This window comes from Aulostomus chinensis, chromosome 18 (genome assembly GCF_037954235.1).
Source record: "Aulostomus chinensis isolate RoL2024-O1b breed Wild chromosome 18, RoL_Achi_v1.0, whole genome shotgun sequence".
NCBI classification, from domain to species: domain Eukaryota; kingdom Metazoa; phylum Chordata; class Actinopteri; order Syngnathiformes; family Aulostomidae; genus Aulostomus; species Aulostomus chinensis.
This window is the reverse complement of record NC_141337.1, coordinates 19,664,235-19,687,222: the sequence shown is the minus strand read 5'-3', so window position 1 is coordinate 19,687,222 and position 22,988 is coordinate 19,664,235. Positions and strand designations below refer to the sequence as shown.

The window sequence follows — 22,988 nt, the reverse complement described above, 5'->3', positions numbered from 1 at the left end:
GAGTGTGAGGCTGGATGGATGGAGGAACAGATATATGGATGGATTATGGATGGATGGATGGATGGATGGAGGAACGTACAGTTGGATGGATGGATGGATGGAGGAACGTACAGTTGGATGGATGGATGGATGGGTACTATATTCTGGTGAAGAGGTGAAGACCTGACCTCTGGTTATGGACCCCCGTAATGAGCCTGGTTGCTGGTTCAACTGAATACGGTATTTATTAAATTTTGACTGCAAATGTGAAAAATAATTTGGGTAACTGAGCAAAGGTGGACGGAGTTCTGCTGCCAGGTGGGTGGAGTCTAAAGACCCAGGTCATGTATGAGCCACTTACATAACTGTGCTAGTGTCCTGCCAACTCAGATGAACAAGACGGACTTTTGTGGGAGAAAGTTTGTTTTTTTTCTTAAACATTGCAACATTTCCTTTTCACTGCGACAACAAATTTATGAATTTGAGCTTTAGGTTCTTGTTTATTTTCCTTTTTGATATAAGTCTGTGTGACGACTGGTGACCCATCCAGGGTGAACCCCACCTCTCGCCCAATGTCAGCTGGGATAGGCTCCAGCTCCCCCGTGATCATTAACAGATAAACGGTACAGAAATGGCAGGATGGATACAAGTAAAACGAAGCAGAGAAATTTGGTGACGAAGGTGAGAAAACAGTAAAGCAAGTGAAAGGGTCAGGCTGCTCATGTTGAAGGAAACAAAAAGAATGAACCTTAAATTACTTTGATTTCAAGAGAAACACTTGAATAGGGAGGTTGACTGTCACACTCACACACACACACACACACACACACACACACACACACACACACACACACACACAGAGGAAAGGTAGGACAGATTGAAAAAGACCATGCACCTCTATTTTACGACCTTCGACCACGGTGCCGTGTAATTTCTCTCTTGCCCCGTCAGCATCCACACTATGCTCGAATGTTACGAACCCGAAACCCTGCATTCAGGAGGGAGAGAGTTAAGAACAACATGCTGGTTATTTGGTACTTATTATTTTCATGATTATAGCACAGCAGACATGACCACATTCTACTTTCATAGCTCATGTCAAACCTGGGATGAACCACCAGGAGGATTTGCGGCCGAGCTTCTCAGTCTGGTGTGGCACAAATGCAGTTTCAAGTTTATGTGGCCTCCTTGCAGACACAGATTGTTCCATGAGCGCTAATAAAATGCTCATGATACTGTCTAATGTTTTGGACAGTATCATGAGCGGTTTATCACCATTAAAGAGTCATAATGAATGAAAGCTCAAATTAAGTTACCAGCTGAGTATGAGCAGACTATGATTGGAGAAAAACACCCTTTGACCAGCATCAGTTTTGTATGTGGGCTGCAGGCTGCTCACGATTTGTGGCTTGTGATGCTAGGTGACTGCTAGCTAACTGTCCAGACTGGTTCCATGCTGTTGACAGTTGCTCCCCAGACTACATTCACACTAATAATGATGAGACTGACACATTCTTTGGCTACACGAGCTGGAGCATTGATACCAGAATGAATTAGCTGGATAGCAACATGTATCAAAACATATCGCGTGATCTGTACATTTTGCGAGTGTGTTACAATGCAAACAGGAAGCCACCTGTTTCGTTCAGTTGCAGAACAGAGATGTAGTTGCAGGAAATAGCTTGGTGGAAAAATGAGCTTGTAAGTTTCCTCACTTGAACAGACAACAAATTGGTCAAGGCAGTGGAAATATAGCCTGGTAGTGCTGCGTACCAACAGGTCTGATCAGTGGTGGGACAAACATCCTTCATCAAGAACACACACACGACACGGACAAACACTGGAGCAACACACTTGATGTGTTTGATAGAAGATGCTTGACTTCAGGCTCGGAGACCTGGACGACTCTGGGTGGTGCATTTGTGGGTTCGTACACAAGCATGAATTGCTTTCAGTTTGGGGCAAATAAATGAATAATGTTACATCACCAGGCACCTTCATGACTGGCAATCGTAGTCTGTCAGGGCATTCGAAGGTTTTCTCACCATTCATGAACAACAACACACGTTTGTAAAGACAACAGGGTCATGCTGTAATTCCTCACCTGTGCTAAACATGTGACATGGCAACTCAACATTGTGTTCAGACATCTGCGGCCGCACACAGCAGCCCTGGACTTGCACAGGGTTCTATGACGTTCCCAAAAGTCTGTGTTCTGTAGCTTCCAGAATTTGAGAGTTGTGTAAATGTGAATCTTATGAGTGTGGATGTAGAAGAGTGTGGATCCCTTCATTGCTCCGTCATGCTCAGACACGGAGAGCTCCACAGACCTGCTCCCCCACTAAAACCTGCAGTTTTCATACGAACATGTTTTCTACAGTAACTAAATTCTGTAGTTCTGTTGTGATTGTAACACAGTCCCTTATTCAGCAGAATTAACAAACAGCCTTCACTGTTTTTCTCCTTGTGAGCTGCTGGTTGCATCTGATGGAGCGAGGCACTGTGAAACTTTTTCTTTTCTCTGACAATATTTGTAGCTTCCTGACTGAATCCAGGCTAAAGGGTCAATAACAAGGCTCAGTACCCATCTGATGTCATCGTGAAGACAGCAAACACTCCTCTAGTTAAACAAATCTTCCAAGACAATGACAGAATCTCAGAGGCAGCAACAAGAGCAAAGACAGGAAGACCAATCATATTCAAGCTAATTCTTATTGCATGCTGTTGATATGTATGTGGAGGTGGGCGGTCTCAGGAGGACACTCCACGTCTGCCTATTGATCACCTGTGACTCTCTGGCGTGTTACTGAAGTGGAGAGGGACGTTATTGAATTAACTTTGAACATCAATCGACGACAGTTTCATCAATAACAAAGTCATTAGTATGGTTGGTTCAGCGCTAGTCCCAAATACCTTGCGCCTCAACAGCAGTGATGCTGCAGGACGGCTGCGCGTGTGCTCTCAGGACTTGTGAAAGTCATCAGTTACAGCCTGAGTGTCTGCTGTTCTGAATCAGAACGAAGTACTGGCTTATTTTGTCACAATTCACATACTAGAACTGGTTTATTGAAGCTCTGAATATTTCACTACTTTGCTTTTTGCTCCATTGTGGTCAAAGAGGCTTGTCATGTGACCATACTGGGCGTGGCCGGAAGATGAGTGAAGCTCCAGAGCTGATGTGACAGAAGATAATTGAGAATGGTGAAGTGCTCGGATCTAGAAGTGTTTCTTGCACCAGTTCAGAGATGAAGTTCACTGATGAGTGGTTTTGAGATTTTACAGCCGAACCAGTTAAAGCAAACAAACAAACAAACAAACCAACAGAAGCAGCACAAACCTTGGAACCACGCTCGTTGAAGATAATTTCCACATCTAAGATTTTGCCAAATTGCTGCAATGGAAGAAGAAAACTGGTGAGGGATTTTAAGGCTTCATATCTGTACCCATGTCCTCTGTGCCCATCAGATCCTGAACTCACGCCAAACATTTGCCTGAGGTCGGGGTCTCTGAACCTGAAGGGAATGTTGGACACGTGGAGTCGCTTAGGTTGGGTCTTGCTGTCTGTGCTTTCAGAAGCTGTTTGTGTTGGCATCTGACAATCCGTCCGGATGGCGTCATCTGTCTGCTGAAAGACACAAAGTCAACAATGTAGACATGAGCAATAACCTCTGACCTGTGACATGTTGTTGGAGAGGATGATGTTTGTAGGAAAACTCTGTATTTGAACTGTCCATCTCTGTGACCAGCGCTGGAAAGTAACTCAAGTAATTAGTCAGGTCAGGTTTATTTGTTTGGCGCCAAACCCCAACCAAAGTTCTGTCCTGACTCTTTCCAAGTAGAGCAGGTCCAGCACCTCCCTCCTTCAATGAACCTCCACCCAACAATCCTCCATCAGCAAGCACATCCTGCAACAGCAGCCACCAGAACCTTCCTTTACCAGCAGGAAGGTGGAGCAGATCCAGGATCAGTGGGGACGGAGAGAGAGCAGGAGAGCAGGACAGAGACAAAGACAGAGAATGGAGGAAGACAGAGAGACAGAAGGAAAGAGAGGGACAGAGATAAAGAGAGAGAGAAAGGAGGAGAGACTGATGGACAGAGACAAAGACAGAGAATGGAGGAAGACAGAGAGACAGAAGGAGAGAGAGGGAAGGAGAGAATGAGAGAGAGAAAGGAGGAGAGACTGATGGACAGAGACAAAGACAGAGAATGGAGGAAGACAGAGAGACAGAAGGAAAGAGAGGGACGGAGATAAAGAGGGAGAGAAAGGAGGAGAGACTGATGGACAGAGACAAAGACAGAGAATGGAGGAAGACAGAGAGACAGAAGGAAAGAGAGGGACAGAGATAAAGAGAGAGAGAAAGGAGGAGAGACTGATGGACAGACGGGGACGTGAGCAGGTGGAGCTACGGGTGGCAGCTGGAGCCTCTTCAGGTCTGGAGCCTCCTCCAGCAGCACCAGGATCTGGGATGAGGGGAGAAGAAGAGGAGTTGGTAACACGTATGAGGACAGGAGGAGGAGAGAGAAGCCCAGTGCATCATGGGAGATCCCAGCAGTCTGAGCCTATAGCAGCAGATCTAAGGGCCAGCCTAAGCAGTCCTGACTATAAGCCTGATCAACAAGGAGGTCTTAAGTCTGCTCTTAAATGTACTGAGGTAATTCTGAGGTTCTCCTGTTGACCAAAAAAGACGACCAGGGCTATTGAGGCTAGGTCTGCTCCACCTTCCTGTTTTGTCTCTCTCTCCTTTCTCACTTTTCTGTCTTTGTCTCAGTCCCAGTCCTCTGTCCCTCCCTCCCTCTTCTTTCTGTCTGTCTGTCTCTTTTCTGTCTTTGTCTGTTCTCTCTATCCCTGTCCTCTGTCTGTCTCTCCTACTTTTCTCTCTCTCTTTCTCTGTCCCTCTCTTCTGTCTCTGTCTCTTCTCCGTCTTTGTCTCTGTTCTCACTGATCCTGGATCTGCTCCACCTTCCTGGTAGGAAGGTTTTCATCTCTGCTGTCTCAGATGTGCTTGTTCATGGAGGATTGTTGGGTGGAGGTTCGTAGAAGGACGGAGGTTCTCCTCCTGCTCTACTAGGAGGAAGGTTCTCCACCTGCTGTATTAGGAGGGAGGTTCTACTCCTGCTCTACTAGGAGGGAGGTTCTCCACCTGCTGTATTAGGAGGGAGGTTCTACTCCTGCTCTACTAGGGAAGGAGGTTCTACACCTGCTCTACCAGGAGGAAGTTTCCATACCTGCTCTACTAGGAGGGAGGTTCTACACCTGCTCTACCAGGAGGGAGTTTCTATACCTGCTCTTTAGGAGGGAGGTTCTACACCTGATAAACTCGGAGGGAGGTTCTACACCTGCTCTACTTGGAGGGAGATTCTACACCTGCTCTATGGGAGGGAGGTTCTACACCTGCTCCACCAGGAGGGAGGTTCTACACCTGCTCTACTATGAGGGAGGTTCTACACCTGCTCTACCAGGAGGGAGGTTCTACACCTGCTCTACGATGAGGGAGGTTCTACACCTGCTCTACCAGGAGGGAGGTTCTATACCTGCTCTATAGGAGGGAGGTTCTACACCTGCTCTACGATGAGGGAGGTTCTACACCTGCTCTACCAGGAGGGAGGTTCTATACCTGCTCTATAGGAGGGAGGTTCTACACCTGATCGCTAGGAGGGAGGTTCTACACCTGCTCTACCAGGAGGGAGGCAGCAAGGACTGATGGAGGGTTTTGGAGACAGACCTGACAAGAGGGAACTTTCTACCCTGCTTCATTTCTCTGACATGCAGCTGCTATGTGGTTAAGTTAGAGGATGATTCCACAGATGAGGCAACGCCCCCAGACTGTGATTGTGAGTTGCTCCACGTGGCAGAGGTTTTCAAAGCTCTATTTCAATATAATGTCTCAGAAATATTATGCTCACCAAAAATCAAAGTTACAAAAAAAAACAAAACTGATTTGATCTGACTGATTGAGAACTCCCCTGTCATTCACATGAGTGACACCTATCCATGAGGCGCAGCTACAGTACTGACATGTTTCACTGTTTATCATCAGTGACGTCATGCATAAAATGACTGTCCAGAACCAAAGCAGTACTTGTGCTGCAATGCTATGTCTGTGAATATTCTCAGTCCTTCATCAAATGGATGACCATCTGGAAGTCAGGACTTTCTGTCAGGCCCACTAGTTTCTCCGGAGTCCTCTGAGTTTTTCTTGTTCCACTGACTCAGCAACATAGTCAAGACCGCAAGAGGGAGGCAAAGAGCTCCGTATCTCCAGGAAGTGACCAGCATCTGGACGAGTTCTAATTACAATCCAGTCTCTTGCCCCTCTGTCAAAGGTCTGTTTTTTTCTCTTTTATTGGTTTTGTTTGGGTTCACAGCAGAGAAGGTGAAGAACACTCATACCAAGAACCTGCAATCATCACTTCCTCAGCTTTTAGAGGCCCATCTGTCGCACGTGCCCCATCATGAGCCCATGAGCAGCACTTCAGTCTGATGCGACCGATGCCCAACAATGTGGAAACATGACCGCTACTTCCTCTAACACCTGCTAGACCTACTCCCAGACCTGCCCCACCTCCTCCTAGGCCTTCTCCTTCCAGGCCTGCTATATCTTTTCCTAGACATGCTCTACCTCCACCCAGACCTGCTCCACCTCCTCCTAGGCCTTCTCCATCTCCTCCCAGTATTGATCCTCCTCCTCCCAGGCCTGCTCTACCTCCCTCCAAGCCTGCTTCTCCTTCCAGGCCTGCTATATCTCTTCCTAGACATGCTCTACCTCCACCCAGACCTGCTCCACCTCCTCCCAGTTCTGCTCCACCTCCTGCTCCTCCCAAATATAAACATCAAAAGTGCTTGCTCCTTCTCCTGGCGCAGGAGGAGGTCTGGTTCTCCAGGTGAGGAACACTCTCTTGTCCTGAGGTGAAATGTAAGCACCACTGAAATAGCAACACTCCAGGTCCTGGATCAACCTGGACTTTAGAGGGAACAACACCAGGTTCTCTGATCGTTCTGAGTGATGCCACACCTGGAACACAACTGTGAATACTCAGGTGTCTAATGACGGCCTCTTAGCTCCCTGGTTCATGCTCTGATTAGCTGACGTGGCTGAACACGCCCAAAAAAACACAACACACACACACACAGAGCGCCAACCACCTGGCACCTTAGATCCTTTAAACATTTTCTAATTTCTGGTGATTTCAATATTCATGTCTGTTGTGAATCAAGACCACTGGTCTCTGATTTCTTAAACCTCATTGAATCTTTTAATCTAGTTCAGTGTGTGAAAGACCCGACTCACGTGAAAGGGCACATTTTAGAGTTGTTTTTATCTAATGGCTTCTCTGTGTGTGTAAATGAAACTTGTGAATCAGCATGTATCTCTGACGTCTGCCTGTGCTTTTCACTGTTTCAGTCCCTTGGTTGAGGGCTAAAAGCTGTGCTTCTACGCGCTGTCTGCACACAATTAACCCTCAAACTACATCACAGGTCTCTGTCATGTTTAATGACTCTATCATTTCTTGTGATAAACTTAGAATTTTGGATGATAATCACGCTTTCAACAATGAAGAATTTCTAAGACATTTTAATTCTACATGTGGGGATATCCTTGATTCTGTTGCACCTTTTAGATTAAGGTGCATGAAAGTACTGTCAGAACCATGGCTTAACAACTCACACGCGCTCTCAGCGAAAGTGGAAAAAAGATAAGTTCCATGTCTCCAAAGAAGCTCTTCGCGAAAGCCTGTCTGTCTACCAGAGTGCTGTTAAGGCTGCTAAAATGGAATATTTTTCCGACATTGTCTCTTGTAATAGTCACAAGCCTCAGGTTCTTTTTAATTTTTTTAACTCCCTTGTAAATCCTTGTGACAATTCTCCAGTAGTACCTTCACTCACCCTCTGTGAGAGTTTCCTCTAATTTTTTATTGAAAAAACCTCCGCTCTCAGGCCATCTGCCCTCTCTTCTGCAGGCCCTTTCTCTGATCCCACTGTTCCTCCTTTACATGCTGTTTTTGATAAGTTTGAACCTGTACCCCTCCCCTTACTGGACAATGTAGTGAAGCATCTGTGACCTACGAACTGTCCTTCAGACAGCATTCCCTCTTGTCTTTTTAAACAGGTATTCAGTAAGGTGGGCCCTGCTACTCTTTTATTTATGAATTCCTGCCTAAGCACCGGATGTCTTCCAGCTGCTCTCAAACATGCCGCTGTGCAGCCTCTTATCAAAAACAAAAATCCGGACCCCTCTGTGCTGTCTAACTTCACACCAATCTCTAATGTGCCATTTTTGTCCAAAGTTTTAGAGAAACTGGTTTTTATCCAGATCCAATAATTCTTGGTGGCCAATGATATCTATGAGAAGTTTCAGTCTGGCTTTAAACCGGCCATTGCACTGAGACAGCACTGCTTAGAGTTTCTAATGATTTAATGGTAACTGTTGACTCAGGAAACCCTGCCATGCTAGCGCTCCTTGATATGACAGCTGCTTTTGATACTGTCGCTCATGAGATCCTCTTAGTACTACAGGAGCAGTGGGTGGGCATCGCTGGCTCTGCTCTCTCATGGTTCCAGTCCTTCGTGACTGACCGCAGTTTTTCTGTGCAGCTCTATGAATTCACCTCATCTTCAGCTCCTCTCACCTCTGGTGTCCCCCAAGGCTCCATCCTCGGGCAGACTCTTTTTCTGCTGTATATGCTACCATTAGGGTCAATTTTCAAGAAACATAATCTTTCTTTTCATTGTTATGCAGATGATGCAGATCTACCTGCCTTTAACTTTAAAATCCAAAGACCCTGTACAGACTTTGCTCGATTGCCTAAATGATGTTAAATCCTGGAAGACCACAAACCTTTTGAATTTAAATGAAAACAAGACCGAAATCATGATGTTTGGATGTAATCCAGCAGGAAAATTTTTCCTGCTGGTTTTCTGGGCCCTCTTACACCAAACATCCGGTCATCAGTGAAAAACCTTGGAGTAATATTTGATGACAGGCTGAAATTTGATTGGCAAGTTAGTTCGTGAAAAACAGCTTTTTCCATTTGAGGATCTTACCGAAAGTAAAAGGACACATGCCACATAAAGATTTTGAGACTGTCATCCATGCTTTTATTAACACACGACTGGATCACTGCAGCTCACTGTATTTTGGCCTGGACCACTCACTCCTGCACCGCCTGCAGCTGGTACAAAATGCAGCTGCCCGTCTCCTCACTGGCAAACGCAAGCGTGACCACCTATCCCCTGTTCTAGCTTCATTGCGCTGGCTCCCGGTTGCTCTTGCAATTGATTTTAAAATGTTATTGTGTGTTTTTAAAGCTGTCAGTGGCCTAGCACCCCAGTAGTTGACTGAGCTCCTCCATATCCACACCCCTGCCAGAACATTGAGATCTTCTAACCAAGTACGACTGGTCTCCCCAAGAATCAGGCTAAAAACCAAAGGTGACAGAGCCTTTGTGGCGGCGGCCCCTAGGCTCTGGAACAACCAGCACATCCGCCCTGCGGGATCGATTGAGGTTTTTAAATCCTCCCTGAAGTCAACCTCTTCTCCCTGGCTTTTAATCAAGTTTAAGTGGACTAATGGCAAAATTTTAATTTAATTTTAATTTATTTTATTCTATTCTATTTTATAGCATTGTGTTAATGTATTTTTAGTATTACTTTATTTATTGTAATTGCTGCATTGTATGAGTCATTTTATTTTATTTTTTGTGCCGTTGTTCCTGGTTGTTTTAAATGTGTTCTAAAAATAAAGTTTGAGTTGAGGTGAGTTCAACAGGGCCCAGAGTGTTTGACATTGTATGTCCCTACTGATGGGATGTGTAACAGAGTCCCATCATGGCTGAGAAGATGTTTTGGGAGTATTTCAGGATATCTCTGTGAAGCCTTTTCACACATTCATGGTAAGACACTAAATTCCAGTCCAGTCACTGCTATTTTTGGAGTTCCCTGGTAGGGTGTAGACATCACTACTCCCCAAACTAATTTTATCGCATTTGACTTGCTTCAAGCCCAGAGAACGTGTGGCAGCCATCATTCCAGAGTGGAATCAAAGACATGCTGTCCTTGATTCACTCCGCAAAACTTCAAAGAACAGATAGAAGTCTTGTCAGAACTGTCTGGACCCTCTTCATAGATTTAACTTTTGCTCTAATGTCTATCCAAATAAAACAATTGATACATTTCTGATTTAATTTCTATCCTAATAATTTGAAGTGTCTCAGGTTGGCAGAGTAAATGCTGTAAATGTATTTTTAAATGCTTCAGGCCAGAGAAATGTATGATGTAGAACTGAACCTCCAACATCCACCGGTCTGGTGTTTACTGGTGGGTCTGATGTAGAACTGAACCTTCACCATCCACCGACCCATCCTCGCAGGGTGAACAGGTGGAATTAGTAACAGAAATGCTTCTTTCTAATATTTTTCCTGTATAAATCAAATCAGGGTGGCACGGAGGTACAGTGGTTCGTACTGCCCATCCATCATCCTGTTAAGGGTGGTGGGGGTGGAGCCTATCCCAGCAGCCTTCCCCCTGGACAGGTCACCAGTCCATGGCAGGGCCAACACATATAGACAGACAACCATTGGCTCTCCCAGCCACGCCTACAGTCAATTTAGAGTCTGGATTAACCTGGTCCCCTGTCTTTGGACTGTGGAGGAAGCTGGAGTACCAGAGAGAACCCACGCAGGAACAGGGAGAACATGGAGACTCACCCAGAAAGACCCCGTGCTCCAGCCAGGGCTCCACCCACAACCTTCTTGCTGGGGGCCACAGTGAGGACCACTGCTCCACTGGGCCGCCCCACAGAGATGTCATTAAGTTGCGGACAAAGCCTAAAAAATGCAGTAACCTACAAACATTAGATCAAATTAGATGTTTGCCTTCAAAGTATCAAACTGATTTACTACCACATATGAATAATCATGAAATACATTTCTACCTCCTCATTCTGTATTTTTCATACTTTTTTCTCTGAGTCTAATTATTTTCACCTTAAGTGATATATTTTGAACTTTTGGAGCCCCACTGAAAGGTACATTCAAATTTTTTCCAGTTGAGGTAGAAACTGCTTTTGAATATTCTGGAACATTCTGAGACACTTCCAGTATGTCAACAGGCTGAATCAGGTGGGACAGTGGGACTGCAGTCAAATGTGTAACATGTAACTAGGATGTGGATGCTTGTTGCAGTGGGACACCTGAAGTTGTGTGGTGTGGGTGGTTCGGCTGGTGCGGATGGTGGGTGTTGAGTGTGCTGGGTGACTAATCAGCACTGGAGGACATGACTCCCATCAATGTTTCCTTGAAGGGGAGGAACACATTCCACCATGACCTCGGCGTCTCAACTGTCTGCTGGCGTATAACTGAGGTGAGATGACGCCACATCACAGCAGCTCAGCTGCAACACAGTCTGTGTCCAACACTGACGGACAGTGAGTCAGTCAGAGCAGATCAAGCTCGGCAGGCAGTCCCCATGTGAATCGCATCATGACTGATCAATTCTCAAAATAAAACACTGTGAAAAAATGACTGAAAAGGACACACTATGACCACAATCTCTATGTACATGTGACAAAACACAAAACCAGGAGACAATGACCAAACCAGCAAGTCAACAAAGCCAATCAGGAAGAACGCACTGCAGCTGAAATGATGCTGTGGTGCTGCTGTGGGGAGGACAGACACGAAAGACAATTTAGCCAGAACACGGAACGTGATGAAGCCGGAACACAGAACACAATGCAGCCATGCCCAATGGAAATTCAGTCAAGGCAAGGCAAGGCAAGGCAATTTTATTTGTAGAGCCCGTTTTCACAAACAGTTTGTCTCAAAGGGCTTCACATGGCATCATAACAACATCCTCTGCCCTTAGACCCTCACATCGACTGAGGAAAAACTCCATAGAAAACCCTTTTAACAGGGAAAAATCTGAAAAACCTCAGGGTGAGCAACAGAGGAGGGATCCCTCACCCAGGACGGACAGACGTGCAGTAGATGTTGTTACAGACAAGAAAACAGTTTACAATACAAAATGTGGGAAACATGGAAAGCTTCTGGTAGGGGAGGCAGGGAGAGCAAGCCAGCTTGATGGGGGACTGGATGGCAGACTGGTTCATGGAAGGGGAGCGCAGGCCGGTGTAACAGTAGGGAATAAGGGGGGGGGGGGTGATGCAGGCGGCGGTTGGGGCTCTGGTGGATCTGTGGAAACACAGAGAGACTGCGAGACACCAAGGCCAAACAAGTGCAACAAGTAGTGGTAATGACAGTTCCAAAAATGTGCAGGGAGGAGAGGAGGAGAGAGGGGGAGAGGAGGGCTCCATGTAACCTGATGTGTCCCCCAGCAGTCTAAGCCTGTAGCAGCATAGCGATCAATGGTTCAGAGCTACCTGAACCAGTCCTAACTGAAGGCTCTGTCATAGAGGAAGGTCTTAAGCCTGGACTTAAACATAGTTAGAGTGTCTGCCTCTCTGACCCATGGAGAGAGCTGGTTCCATAGTAGAGGAGCCCGATAACTAAAGGCTCTACCTCCCAGTCTGTTTGTAGAGATACTGGGAATCACTAAAAGACCTGTATTCTGGGAGCAGAGTGCTCTGGTGGGACAGTAGGGACTAATGAGTTCTTTCAAATAGGATGGAGCTTTATCATTGAGAGCCTTATAAGTCAACAGAAGGATTTTGAAGTCGATTCTAGATCCTACAGGAAGCCAGTGGAGAGAAGCTAAAGTGGGAGAGATGTGTTCTCTCTTCTTAACTCCCGTCAAAACCCTCGCTGCAGCGTTCTGGACCAGCTGGAGACTCTTTAGGGAGTATTTAGGACATCCTGACAGGAGAGAGTTGCAGTAGTCCAGCCGAGAAGTGATAAATGCAGGCTGTGCAAATATCTCACAGGGAGGGAAGAAGAGCAGACTCAGGGTTACTTCTTCTCTTGGTTGACTGACGGGTCGCAAACCACAGTTTGGTGTGTGCTGCCACCTACTGCTATTCATGATTCATGCCAAAACTATTTGAGTGATAACGTTTTTTCTCAATCTCAGTATCTGTCTGTCTGAGTTCATATTTGGTTCAGGCTCATCCTAACTATGTTCTAACTTCAACAGACATCTTGGGAGTAATACTTTTGTTATTACTACAAAAATCAGGGTCCACAGCTGTGTAGTTGGTTCTGTGTGCTGTTAAAGCTCCAGCAAAACAAATAACAAAGAACTTTTCAGCACTGAGGGAAAAAGGCTTCCTCACTCTTTGTTACTCAACCGAAATACGGTTTGAAAAGAATGCAGAGATCAAATGTGAATGTGTGGTGGATGTGGACATGGATTTAGGTGGAGGTCAGGGGTTCCTTTCATGACCTCCAGGACCTCTGTAGGCTCCTTTAGACTCTCGTTAGCAACCCAGGTTTTTAAGACTCCACCACTCCAACATCCACTGCTCTGGTGTTTACTGGTGGATCTGATGTAGAACTGAACCTTCACCATCCACCGGTCTGGTGTTTACTGGTGGATCTGATGTAGAACTGAACCTCCAACATCTACTGCTCTGGTGTTTACTGGTGGATCTGATGTAGAACTGAACCTCCAACATCCACCGGTCTGGTGTTTACTGGTGGGTCTGATGTAGAACTGAACCTTCACCATCCACCGGTCTGGTGTTTACTGGTGGATCTGATGTGCTGGAACTAAGATAATAAGTTATTACGGTATAATATTTCATCGCAATAATAATAATGTGGGAGGAAGTGAGCTCCTACAACAACCCTTGTTCTGTGACATAGTCTCCTCTGAGAACAACACACAGAACTTCTTGCTGAATAACCCCAAAACCAAAAGACTGTTGAATAAACTGCAGTCTGTGGCCCCAGAATGTCACTTGTGATTGATGACTGTTGAACAGACTCGCTAAGTTGAGGCGGGAGGTTTTCGTGACACCAAGTTAACGGGGCAAGTTGTTGAGCTGTCATTGTACAGACTGACCATGTGATGCAGTTACTTAGATCAGATCATGAGTTTGATTTACTTGTTGTGTTTACGTCAGTCAGTCTCCTTCGACCCTGGAGACACTTAGCTGTGTGGACTTTTGAGTCTTAACCCAAGCGTATCCCATCAGGCCTTACTGTGGCTGTGCCGGTGACTGTCTGCCTGCTGCTGTCCGAGCCGCTCTGCTCGCTGTGGCTCTGCGAGGACGGGTACATGTTGAGGGGATGCTCACTGACGGAGGCCTGGACTGCTGAGTAGTCCTGTGCTGCTGCTTCGGGGTGCTGGTGTGAATGTGAGTGGGGATGTGAAGTTGTGAATTCAGCTGGCATTCCATTCTGAGAAGGGGGGGCAAACTGGGCAGATGGGTAACTCTGGGCCATGGATTGGTCTGGAGGTGTTGGCGTGTCCTGGTTACCCTGTGTAGACAGAGAATATTATTGAAGTATTATACAGTTTTTACTTCAGGGAAGTGATTTAGACCAGTAGCCAATGGGATTGTTCCATGTGATTGTGGGTGACTGAATCAGTAAATCAGCTCTAGTGAACAAAAGTTGATGACCTTCCAGGTTGAGTTCATCAAGAGCCATCCATCCCTCCATTTTCAACTACTTTATTTTTAAGGGTGGTGGGGGTGGAGCCTATCCCAGCAGCCTTCCCCCTGGACAGGTCACCAGTCCATGGCAGGGCCAACACATAGAGACAGACAACCATTGGCTCTCCCAGCCATGCCTACGATCAATTTAGAGTCTGGATTAACCTGGTCCCCTCTTGATGTCTTTGGACTGTGGAGGAAGCTGGAGTACCAGAGAGAACCCACGCAGGAACAGGGAGAACATGGAGACTCACCCAGAAAGACCCCGTGCTGCAGCCGGGGCTCCACCCACAACTTTCTTGCTGGGGGGCCACAGTGAGGACCACTGCTCCACCGTGACACCATATTTAGAAAACTAATGCACGTTAATAAGTTGCCATCCAGCAGATATAGTACAGGGCCAATGGATGGCTATTATTTCCATCCATCATTGTCTTCCGCTTATTCCTTACTAATAAGGGTCGCGGGAGGGCTGGAGCCTATCTCAGCATCTATGGGCGAGAGGCGGGGTTCACCCTGGACAGGTCGCCAGTCCATCACAGGACCAACACACAGAGACGAACAACCATTCACGCTCACATTCATACCTACAGTCAATTTAGAGAATCAATCAGCCTAGTCCCCAAATTGCATGTCTTTGGACGGTGGGAGGAAGCCGGAGTACCAGAGAGAACCCACGCAGGCATGGGGAGAACATGGAGACTCCACACAGAAAGATCCCGCGCCCGAGCTGGGACTCGAACCTGGAACCTTCTTGCTGTGAGGCCACAGAAATATCATTGTGCAATGACTAAAGCTGCCTCCCTTCATCAAGATCATCTTCACTAATGAACCCTCTGATGATGCTGGAAGCCTGAATGCAACGGTTAGCAGTGCTAAGCTAATGTTAGCCTATGAAGGAGCTACACCAGGGTCACATGACTTCAAGGTCACCACCTCTAAGCTTCAAGCTTCTTGTGCTTCCCCCTGATGACTTTTAATGACCTCCACGACCTCCATAGTCTTGTTTAGACTCTTGTTAGCAACCCAGGTTTTTGTGTCAAGCTGATATTACCTTCTTCATTCCTTCGTGTCCAGACACACTAGACTCCATTCCTGGACTTCACGGTATATTTAAAACACACTGCTACTCAGGGGTGAAAGTGAGCCGGAAGTAAAATATTCACGGCCGGAACGGAGTTCCATTAAAAAAGGAGGAGAAGGGAGCTTTCAAAATCCCATATTAAATAAAGAAAACAATGTCTGAAGGCGGTTTCACTCTGAACGCGGCAGACGTGGCGAGGGGTGGGGCGCAAGCACGCGCAGTGCTATCGAGTTGCTGGGCTTGGTTTGCGCTCATGTGATGTCACAGCGCACCCACATACACAATGAATGGACTTCCCCCGCGCAGCCTGCGCCTTGTGCGTTCAGTGTGAAACCGCCTTGACACGGAGTCGTGCCCATGAGCGCATCTCCGCATGCGAGGCATTTCTGGTTGGCTGACAGACGGACACGTGGGTCATGTTACCAGCATTGTTAGTATTGATTGGTTAAAACCACACTGTTCTGCTTTCACGGAACAAAAAAAAGAGAAAGAAATCAAAACAGAGGGCAAAATGAGAGAACTCGGCTGCTGGTGACCTGCTTTGGCACAATGCATTTGTGTGACGTTGTGTGGAGAGAGCCTATCAGTGTTGAGATTCCCCCGGCGTCAGTGAAGTCACATCAATGGTCCTGCGCCTGTAGTTGGTGTCCATCTGTGATATCCTGGCACTGATCCTTGCCAACAGGTCATCAAACTGGGCCCCTGTCAGCCTGAATTACCGCTGGAAACGGCCATCTTCCAGGTGCAGTTCCCAGAGAGAGCGGTGAAATTCACCCAGCTGTGTGCGCCTCCAGATTGTGTCATGGATCCAGATCAGAATCTGAATCAGAATAATTTTATTGTTGCTGTACAGGGGGGTACAGTGAAAATCGTTAAAAAGAGCACTCTTCCAGAGCCACCGTGCACTACAAATTGCAGATACAAAAGAAAAGATACAATAAATAACATACCAGAAACAGCAGCGTTTGGTTTTCTGCCGTATCTGGGAGTTCCATAACAGATACAAGCCAGCAACGGTGGTAACATCAGCCATGGTTAATGATGGAAAGAAATGGTGGAAATAAATTCTCCTCTCATTCGTGCGAATGACGTGATAAAAACAAATGATCCAGTGATCAAATTTACGTGAATAAAGCAACGTGAAAATTTGCGTCATGTTTGGTTTGAGCACTCCTTTCCTCCCTGCTCCAGCCGCTCAGCCCTCCACTGCACTGCCTCCAAACATGTTAGCTGACTCCTTCACTAAGAAGGTGGCCACCATCAGCAACCAGAGCCTGGCCACCTCACCCTGCTCTTCAGCTCCTCTGAGTGAGGACGAGGTCTCCAGACTTCTCCTGAACTCAAAACCTCTAGCCTGTCCTCTTGATCCAGTACCCACCAACATCCTGCAGACCATCTTGCCCACAATCAAACCTGCAGTCACACACATTGTGCAGCTCGGATCACCACTGCTCAAAGAGCCCAATCTCAACCCGGCCCAGGTTGCAGGCTGGTCTCAGTTCTGCCGTTCCCGTCCAAAATATCTGAGCGCTCAGTCTTCAACAGAGTTTCTGAGCGTTGTCAGAAGAACAACCTGCCTGACTCCTATCAGCCTGGCTTTAGGCCTGACCTCTCCACTGAAGCAGCACTCCTGTCAGCCACAGAACCACTGGAGCTGCTGGTCAGTCCTCTGTCCCCCTGCTGCTGGACTTTCTGCTGCCTTTGACCCTGAACCATCAGACTCTCCTCTCCAAACTCTGAACTCAGCATCTCAGGATCGGTGCTGTTGTGGTTCAAGTCCTACCCCACAGGTAGACCCTTCAGAGTGGAGGATGCAAGAATGATAGATGCAAAAAAGAGTAAGATGCCTGTTTTCTGTCAGTAAACCTGTTTTGTCCATTTTGAACAGATTTTATGTTTATGCGCTCTTTGTTGCTGGAGTCTGTTTCCATTTAGTTTCATGGGATTTGGTAGGTAAGAAATCCTTTTTTTTATGCCATGTCTCAGCTGACCATAATATGTGATGCCACGGTGATGTATGCCATCTGCAGGGCGAAATACATCTGTAGAGTGATGTCACTCCCAGGAAATATAAATTAACCCAAGAGCCAACACGATGAAAGGTTGTGTGATCTCTTCCAGTATCTCAAAGACACAAGCCCTGCTACTGCTATAAAGTGGGTAATGGTTAGGTTTGTCATGTTTGTCTACTGGCTCCGCCCACCTCATTTAGATATTTATCTGCCAAGAAGACCAGCTCGAACAGCACACGCCCATGTCCACGCCACTGCTGAGCTGGTAGAAGTACCAGAGCCAGCGTGTAGAACACCCATCAGCTCAAAGAGAGAGAAGCAGGAAAAAGTCTCACTGAGATATATGGGAAAGTGTGTGTGTGTGTGTGTGTGTGTGTGTGTGTGTGTGTAGGGGATATTTAAATTGAGCTGTTACAGGGAGAGAGCGTTTCAGACTGTGAGTCTGGGCTGAATGCTTGCTGTGTAATGGGAACCATATTTTGAGGGCTGAAATATGCTTCATGTGGCAGAAGGCTTCACACTAACCCACATATACACTCAGACACATTTTACGGAGGGAATCCAATAAAATTCCAGAATCAGCACAAAGAGAGGACAAAATCAACTTCCTCTCCTGGATAAACAGCCTCCACCTTCTATCTCCTACATTCCTCTCAAGACAAAATCCTGTCTTCTCATTGATATGTGCCTTGTTCTTTGATTAAAGACAAATTAGCTCAAATGTTAGCAGATGTTTTAGCTTTGATGGAGTGATGATGGAGCGATGTGTGGGTGGATGGAATGATTGGTGGATGGAATGATGGGTGGATGGTGAGGTTAGTGACGTAGCTGTCCTGCCCTGGGGTGGAGGGAGCAGAGCTGAAGCTCAGTGTGCCTGAGGTTTGATGGGTGTCCTCCCTTGTTGAGGACAGGACTGACACTCATCTTGCAAGCTGCCAGGCTCTACAGGCCTGACCGAGCCCTAAACAAGATGGCCACCGAGCAGCCAGACTTGCCTAGGACAAGAACTTGGAAAAGACAGCAAAGATTATTTGAGAAACCAAAGATGTTAGTAAGACAAGCAAATGAACACCGCTCAATGATCCCTCCATCACTCTGGACTGATGTCTGATCAGACTTACTCACTCAGTTTGACGCCAAGTCTTCATCCAGTGCAGTCCACATAACTGCAACTCATATGGTCAATACTGCCAATGTCTCTCCTCTGCCCCTCTCATCACTCTCAGAACAAACACCAGTGCTCCTGTCTGACTTTAATGAATTCACCACCGAGGCTGCAAGCTTTTACGCAAATGAAGATAAAAGAATAGCGTGCACACACACACACACACACACACACACACACACACACACACACACACACACACACACACACACACACACACACCAGCAGCAGCAGCAGCTTACAAACAGAGCATGTAGAATGCTGTTTTCTGCAGTCACAGCACAAACAGAGGTGCAGGAGAGAAACAACGAAAAGGAGAGTAAGAATTAGAGGGAGACAGAAAGAGAGAGACAGACCAGAGAGGTAGACGGGACGGGGGGGGGGGTATAAATTCAGTGTGTATATCCTGCTCCACCAACATGCCTCAGCCTTCCATGCGCACCCAGCTGCACTATAGTCCAGCCCAGCAATGTCTGCCCACAGCTAGCATCAATTATTCATGGCTGTGTGGGGATGTGGGTGGTGGTGGTGGTGGTGGTGTTGTTGTGCTATTGTAGACCAACATTGAATTCCCTGAACTCCTTCAAACCTCTTATCAACTTTATTTTCCTCTTTTGTGGTTTTCATTTGATTTCTGCAAATTTCCTGATTGTGGGTGGAGTCAGAATCTGTCAGTGTGGTGGGTGGAGTCAGAGATGGTTAGGGCATTGGGTGGTGTCAAAGGCAGCCATCGTGGTGGATGGAGTTACAGTCACTGAGGTGGGTAGAATCTGAAGCGGTCAGTACGTGTGGAGTAAGAGGCGATAACTGAAGTGGGTAGAGTGAGAGATGGTCAGAGTGGCAGGTGGAGTCACCCACTCATGTCTGTCACTGACATTGTTAATACCAAAGGAATTATTGGTTTTGATCATGTCTGGTGTTTGAGGGACAGAGAGAGAGAGACACACACACACACACAGAGAGAGACAGAGAGAGAGTGAGCGAGCAGCCAGAGATTCTTTTCTGCGCATCAGTCAGAGATTAGCAGCAGGAGATGCACCATCCATGTTGGTTGCTGCCATGACGATATTTCTTTGTGGGTTTTCTCCTGATGAGATGTTGCAGTACTACACCATGTTAACTCACTCAGCAGTGTGTATTACTATTTCAGCTGTTGACATCAGGACACGTCTGCTATCATACCACTGACGCCACCACTAGTGGGGATGGGAGTTGCATTGGGGTGGTCCATCGGGGGGGGGGGGGGGGGGGGGGGGGCGACAACAACAACAACAACAACTCACCAGATGATAATGAGGGTCCAGCAGGAGGAATACACTGTATAACATAGACTACTGATATATACAGTATAACTAGTATATACCAATGTACACTACCAAATAGTACCATACTCTCCTAGAATTGGTGGGTGTAAATTCATAGACAGAGTGTGACTCTAGACCTGCTTCACTAGTAAAGAGTCATGAGAACTGTTGGTTGGATTTGTTTCTATAAAAATAAACTGACTATAATTGACTGATATACTCCATGAATATACACTACTAATAATAAACAGTACTAATATACATTGATGATATGCAGTATTAATAATTATATAAATTAACAAGCTCCACTGTTATACTAATGTCCTCATCCTTCTCCTCCTCTTATTTGGTTGGTCCGGGTCGCGGGGGCAGCAGCCTCAGCAAGGAAGCCCAGACTGTCCTCTCCAGCCACTTCCATCAGCTCTTCAGGGGGAATCCTGAGGCGTTCCCAGGCCAGCCCAGAGATATAATCCCTCCAGCATGTCCTGGGTCGGTCTCGAGGCCTCCTCCTGAGGGAGGCGTCCTCACCAGATACCTGAACCACCTCAACTGACTCCTCTACATGGAGGAGCAGCAGCTCTACTCTGAGTCCCTCCTGAATGACCGAGCTTCTCACCTTATCTAATACATCAATATACTAAAATAATGAAGTTCTTCCCTCCCTCTTCCTCCCAAAGCCCTCCATGATAGTAATTGGGATTTCATAGATTAACAGCGGCCAGAGGAGACGACATAGAATGCCGTGCTGATAAATCCAGGTCTTAACCCTCCCAGGAAGTCCTGATTTATCCACAGCTAAGTTCAGGTCATTGCTAGTAGCTTGACATGCAGCGTTATCCTTCATTTTGCTGGTGAAGAGCTTGCCCAGGCTCTTCACTGGCTTTTCTGACAAAGATTGGATTTTGGTGTCTCCAAACTGAAGCAGAAGTGGTTGGTTACCTTTCCTGTCCTCAGAACTAAAGACCTGGAGTGGGCTTGAAGCCCAAGTAATGAGGCGATCGAGATCTTGAAGAAGCCATCTGCATCCAGGCACTGATGTTGTAGATACTGTGAGATCGTCCGTGGATGGTCTAATCAGGGGTTGTCGGGTGCCAGACCTGGACAAAGGCCCTGTGCACTCTACTTCTGTGGACTTCACAAGCATATTCACGGCTTTTCCCCAGATGATGCCAATCTGATGAAGCCCCAGAGGACACCCTCAGATAAAAGTTCTTATAGTAGTGTAGGATGAGATTCCGGCCTGGAATGAGGTATCTGCTCACAGACAGATCGATCCATAATCCTCGTGGATCACCTTAATTACCACGCCATCCCATACCATCCAGAATAGGTGATTAGCAACGATCTTAAAGAGTGTCTTTCACTCAACACTAAGAAGCGAGATTGTCTGAAACTCCTCGATGTTCCTTGAGTTCTCTTTCTTGAGAATCCCTTCTCCCTCTGTGTACTTCCAACGCTGAGGTGCTTTCTCTCTTTTCCTGATGAATTCAGTGGTCTTCCAAAGACACTCCAGGGGACACTGTTTGAAGACCATGTATGGAACTCCACTTGGGCCTGATGCTGATGCTGTTCCGGCAGATTTAATGACCTCTTTAACTCCCTTCAGGATGGGTGCGTTGATGTCAAAGCAAGTGCAGGGTTGTGGTAGGCATATGAGAGCTGCACAATGGCTGAGGTCTTGCTCTCTTATGCTGTTGCTCCTGATGTGGCAGCTGATGTCCAACTCTGGACATGGGAGCTGACCACTGCGTTTCTTTCCCATGAACTACTTTGTGAATCTAAATGGATTTGGAATGAAGGCACTGCACTTGCGGGCCCGCTCCTTGCCCCTCTTCCTGTGCCGCTTGGCTCGTCGAAGGGTGAGTAGCCTTTCCTTTACCACACACCTCAGTTCTGCCAAATTAAAGCAGCGCTCCATGCACCAGTTGAAACTGAAAGGATAATCAGGTACACAATTATGTACCCAAAAATATTTGTAATTAATAGGCTACATATTTACGATAAGGATTTGTCTTGATACATACATCTTATCAGTGACATGACATCTGCTGTTAAAACAACTCTGACTCCTGTCTATGAACTGTAAGTCACTTTGTCAAATCTAAAACTGCATACACAAACTTGGACCTGATGTAAGATTTCATCGCAGAATACGCTGACATTCAAATTAGTAAATGCCACAGTTTGCATTGAAATGAACGCACACACATTTTATGCTTCTTTTCTGTCATAGGCTTGTTTCATAAATGAGGGCCAATGAGTGCAAGTTTAACCAAAAGCCTGTCTGAATTAAAAAGGTTTTCAGCAGCTTCATGAAGCCTTCACAGGAGTCGCAGAATGCAGGCGTGAAGGCAGAGTATTCCATAAATTGAGTGCAACAGCTTGAAAAGCACGGTCACCTCTGGCTTTATAATGGTTTTAGGGACAGACAGTAATGATTGGTGTGATGATCTAAGAGCCTGCTTCGGTGCATACGGGTGGAGGAGGTCCGTAATGTGTGGTGTTCACCCATGCAAAGCTCTGAAAGTCAGCATCCGTATTTTAAAGTGGGTACGAATTTTAATGGGAAGCCAGTGAAGAGAGGAAGTGGAGAGAGTTGTGATCTCTGATTGGTACGAGTGAAAAGCCAGGCTGCTGCAGTCTGGACAGTTTGGAGGTGATTTGAAGACGTCTGATTGAAACAGGGAAAAAGAGAGTTACAATAATCTAAACAAGAAGAAATAAAAGCATGGACAACCATTTCCATCTCAACCTCATGGATCTTATTTTAGCGATAGTCCTTATTTGGAAAAAATCATGAGTTCACAAGGTGACTGACATGATTGTAGAGTGACAGGATTTGGTCAAAGATGGCACCTACATTTCAAAGCTTCTGCTGAGTACAGGTGCTGA

The 22,988-nt window shown here is 46.4% G+C and overlaps 1 protein-coding gene across 3 annotated transcripts in view; it reads right to left on the bottom strand.

Moving 5' to 3' along the window:
• Window positions 1-22,988, bottom strand: part of rbfox1 (RNA binding fox-1 homolog 1) — a 138,650-nt gene that overhangs the window by 58,059 nt on the left and 57,603 nt on the right. For 2 of the 3 annotated variants that reach the window (XM_086186070.1, XM_086186072.1), the window contains exons 2-5: window positions 14,077-14,355; window positions 3,458-3,604; window positions 3,317-3,370; window positions 875-967 (exon numbers count right to left, since the gene is read on the bottom strand). In XM_086186070.1, the coding sequence (XP_086042196.1) occupies window positions 875-967; window positions 3,317-3,370; window positions 3,458-3,604; window positions 14,077-14,355 (573 nt within the window). The remainder of the gene's footprint in view (window positions 1-874; window positions 968-3,316; window positions 3,371-3,457; window positions 3,605-14,076; window positions 14,356-22,988) is intronic. The other variant, XM_086186071.1, reaches the window with a different exon arrangement.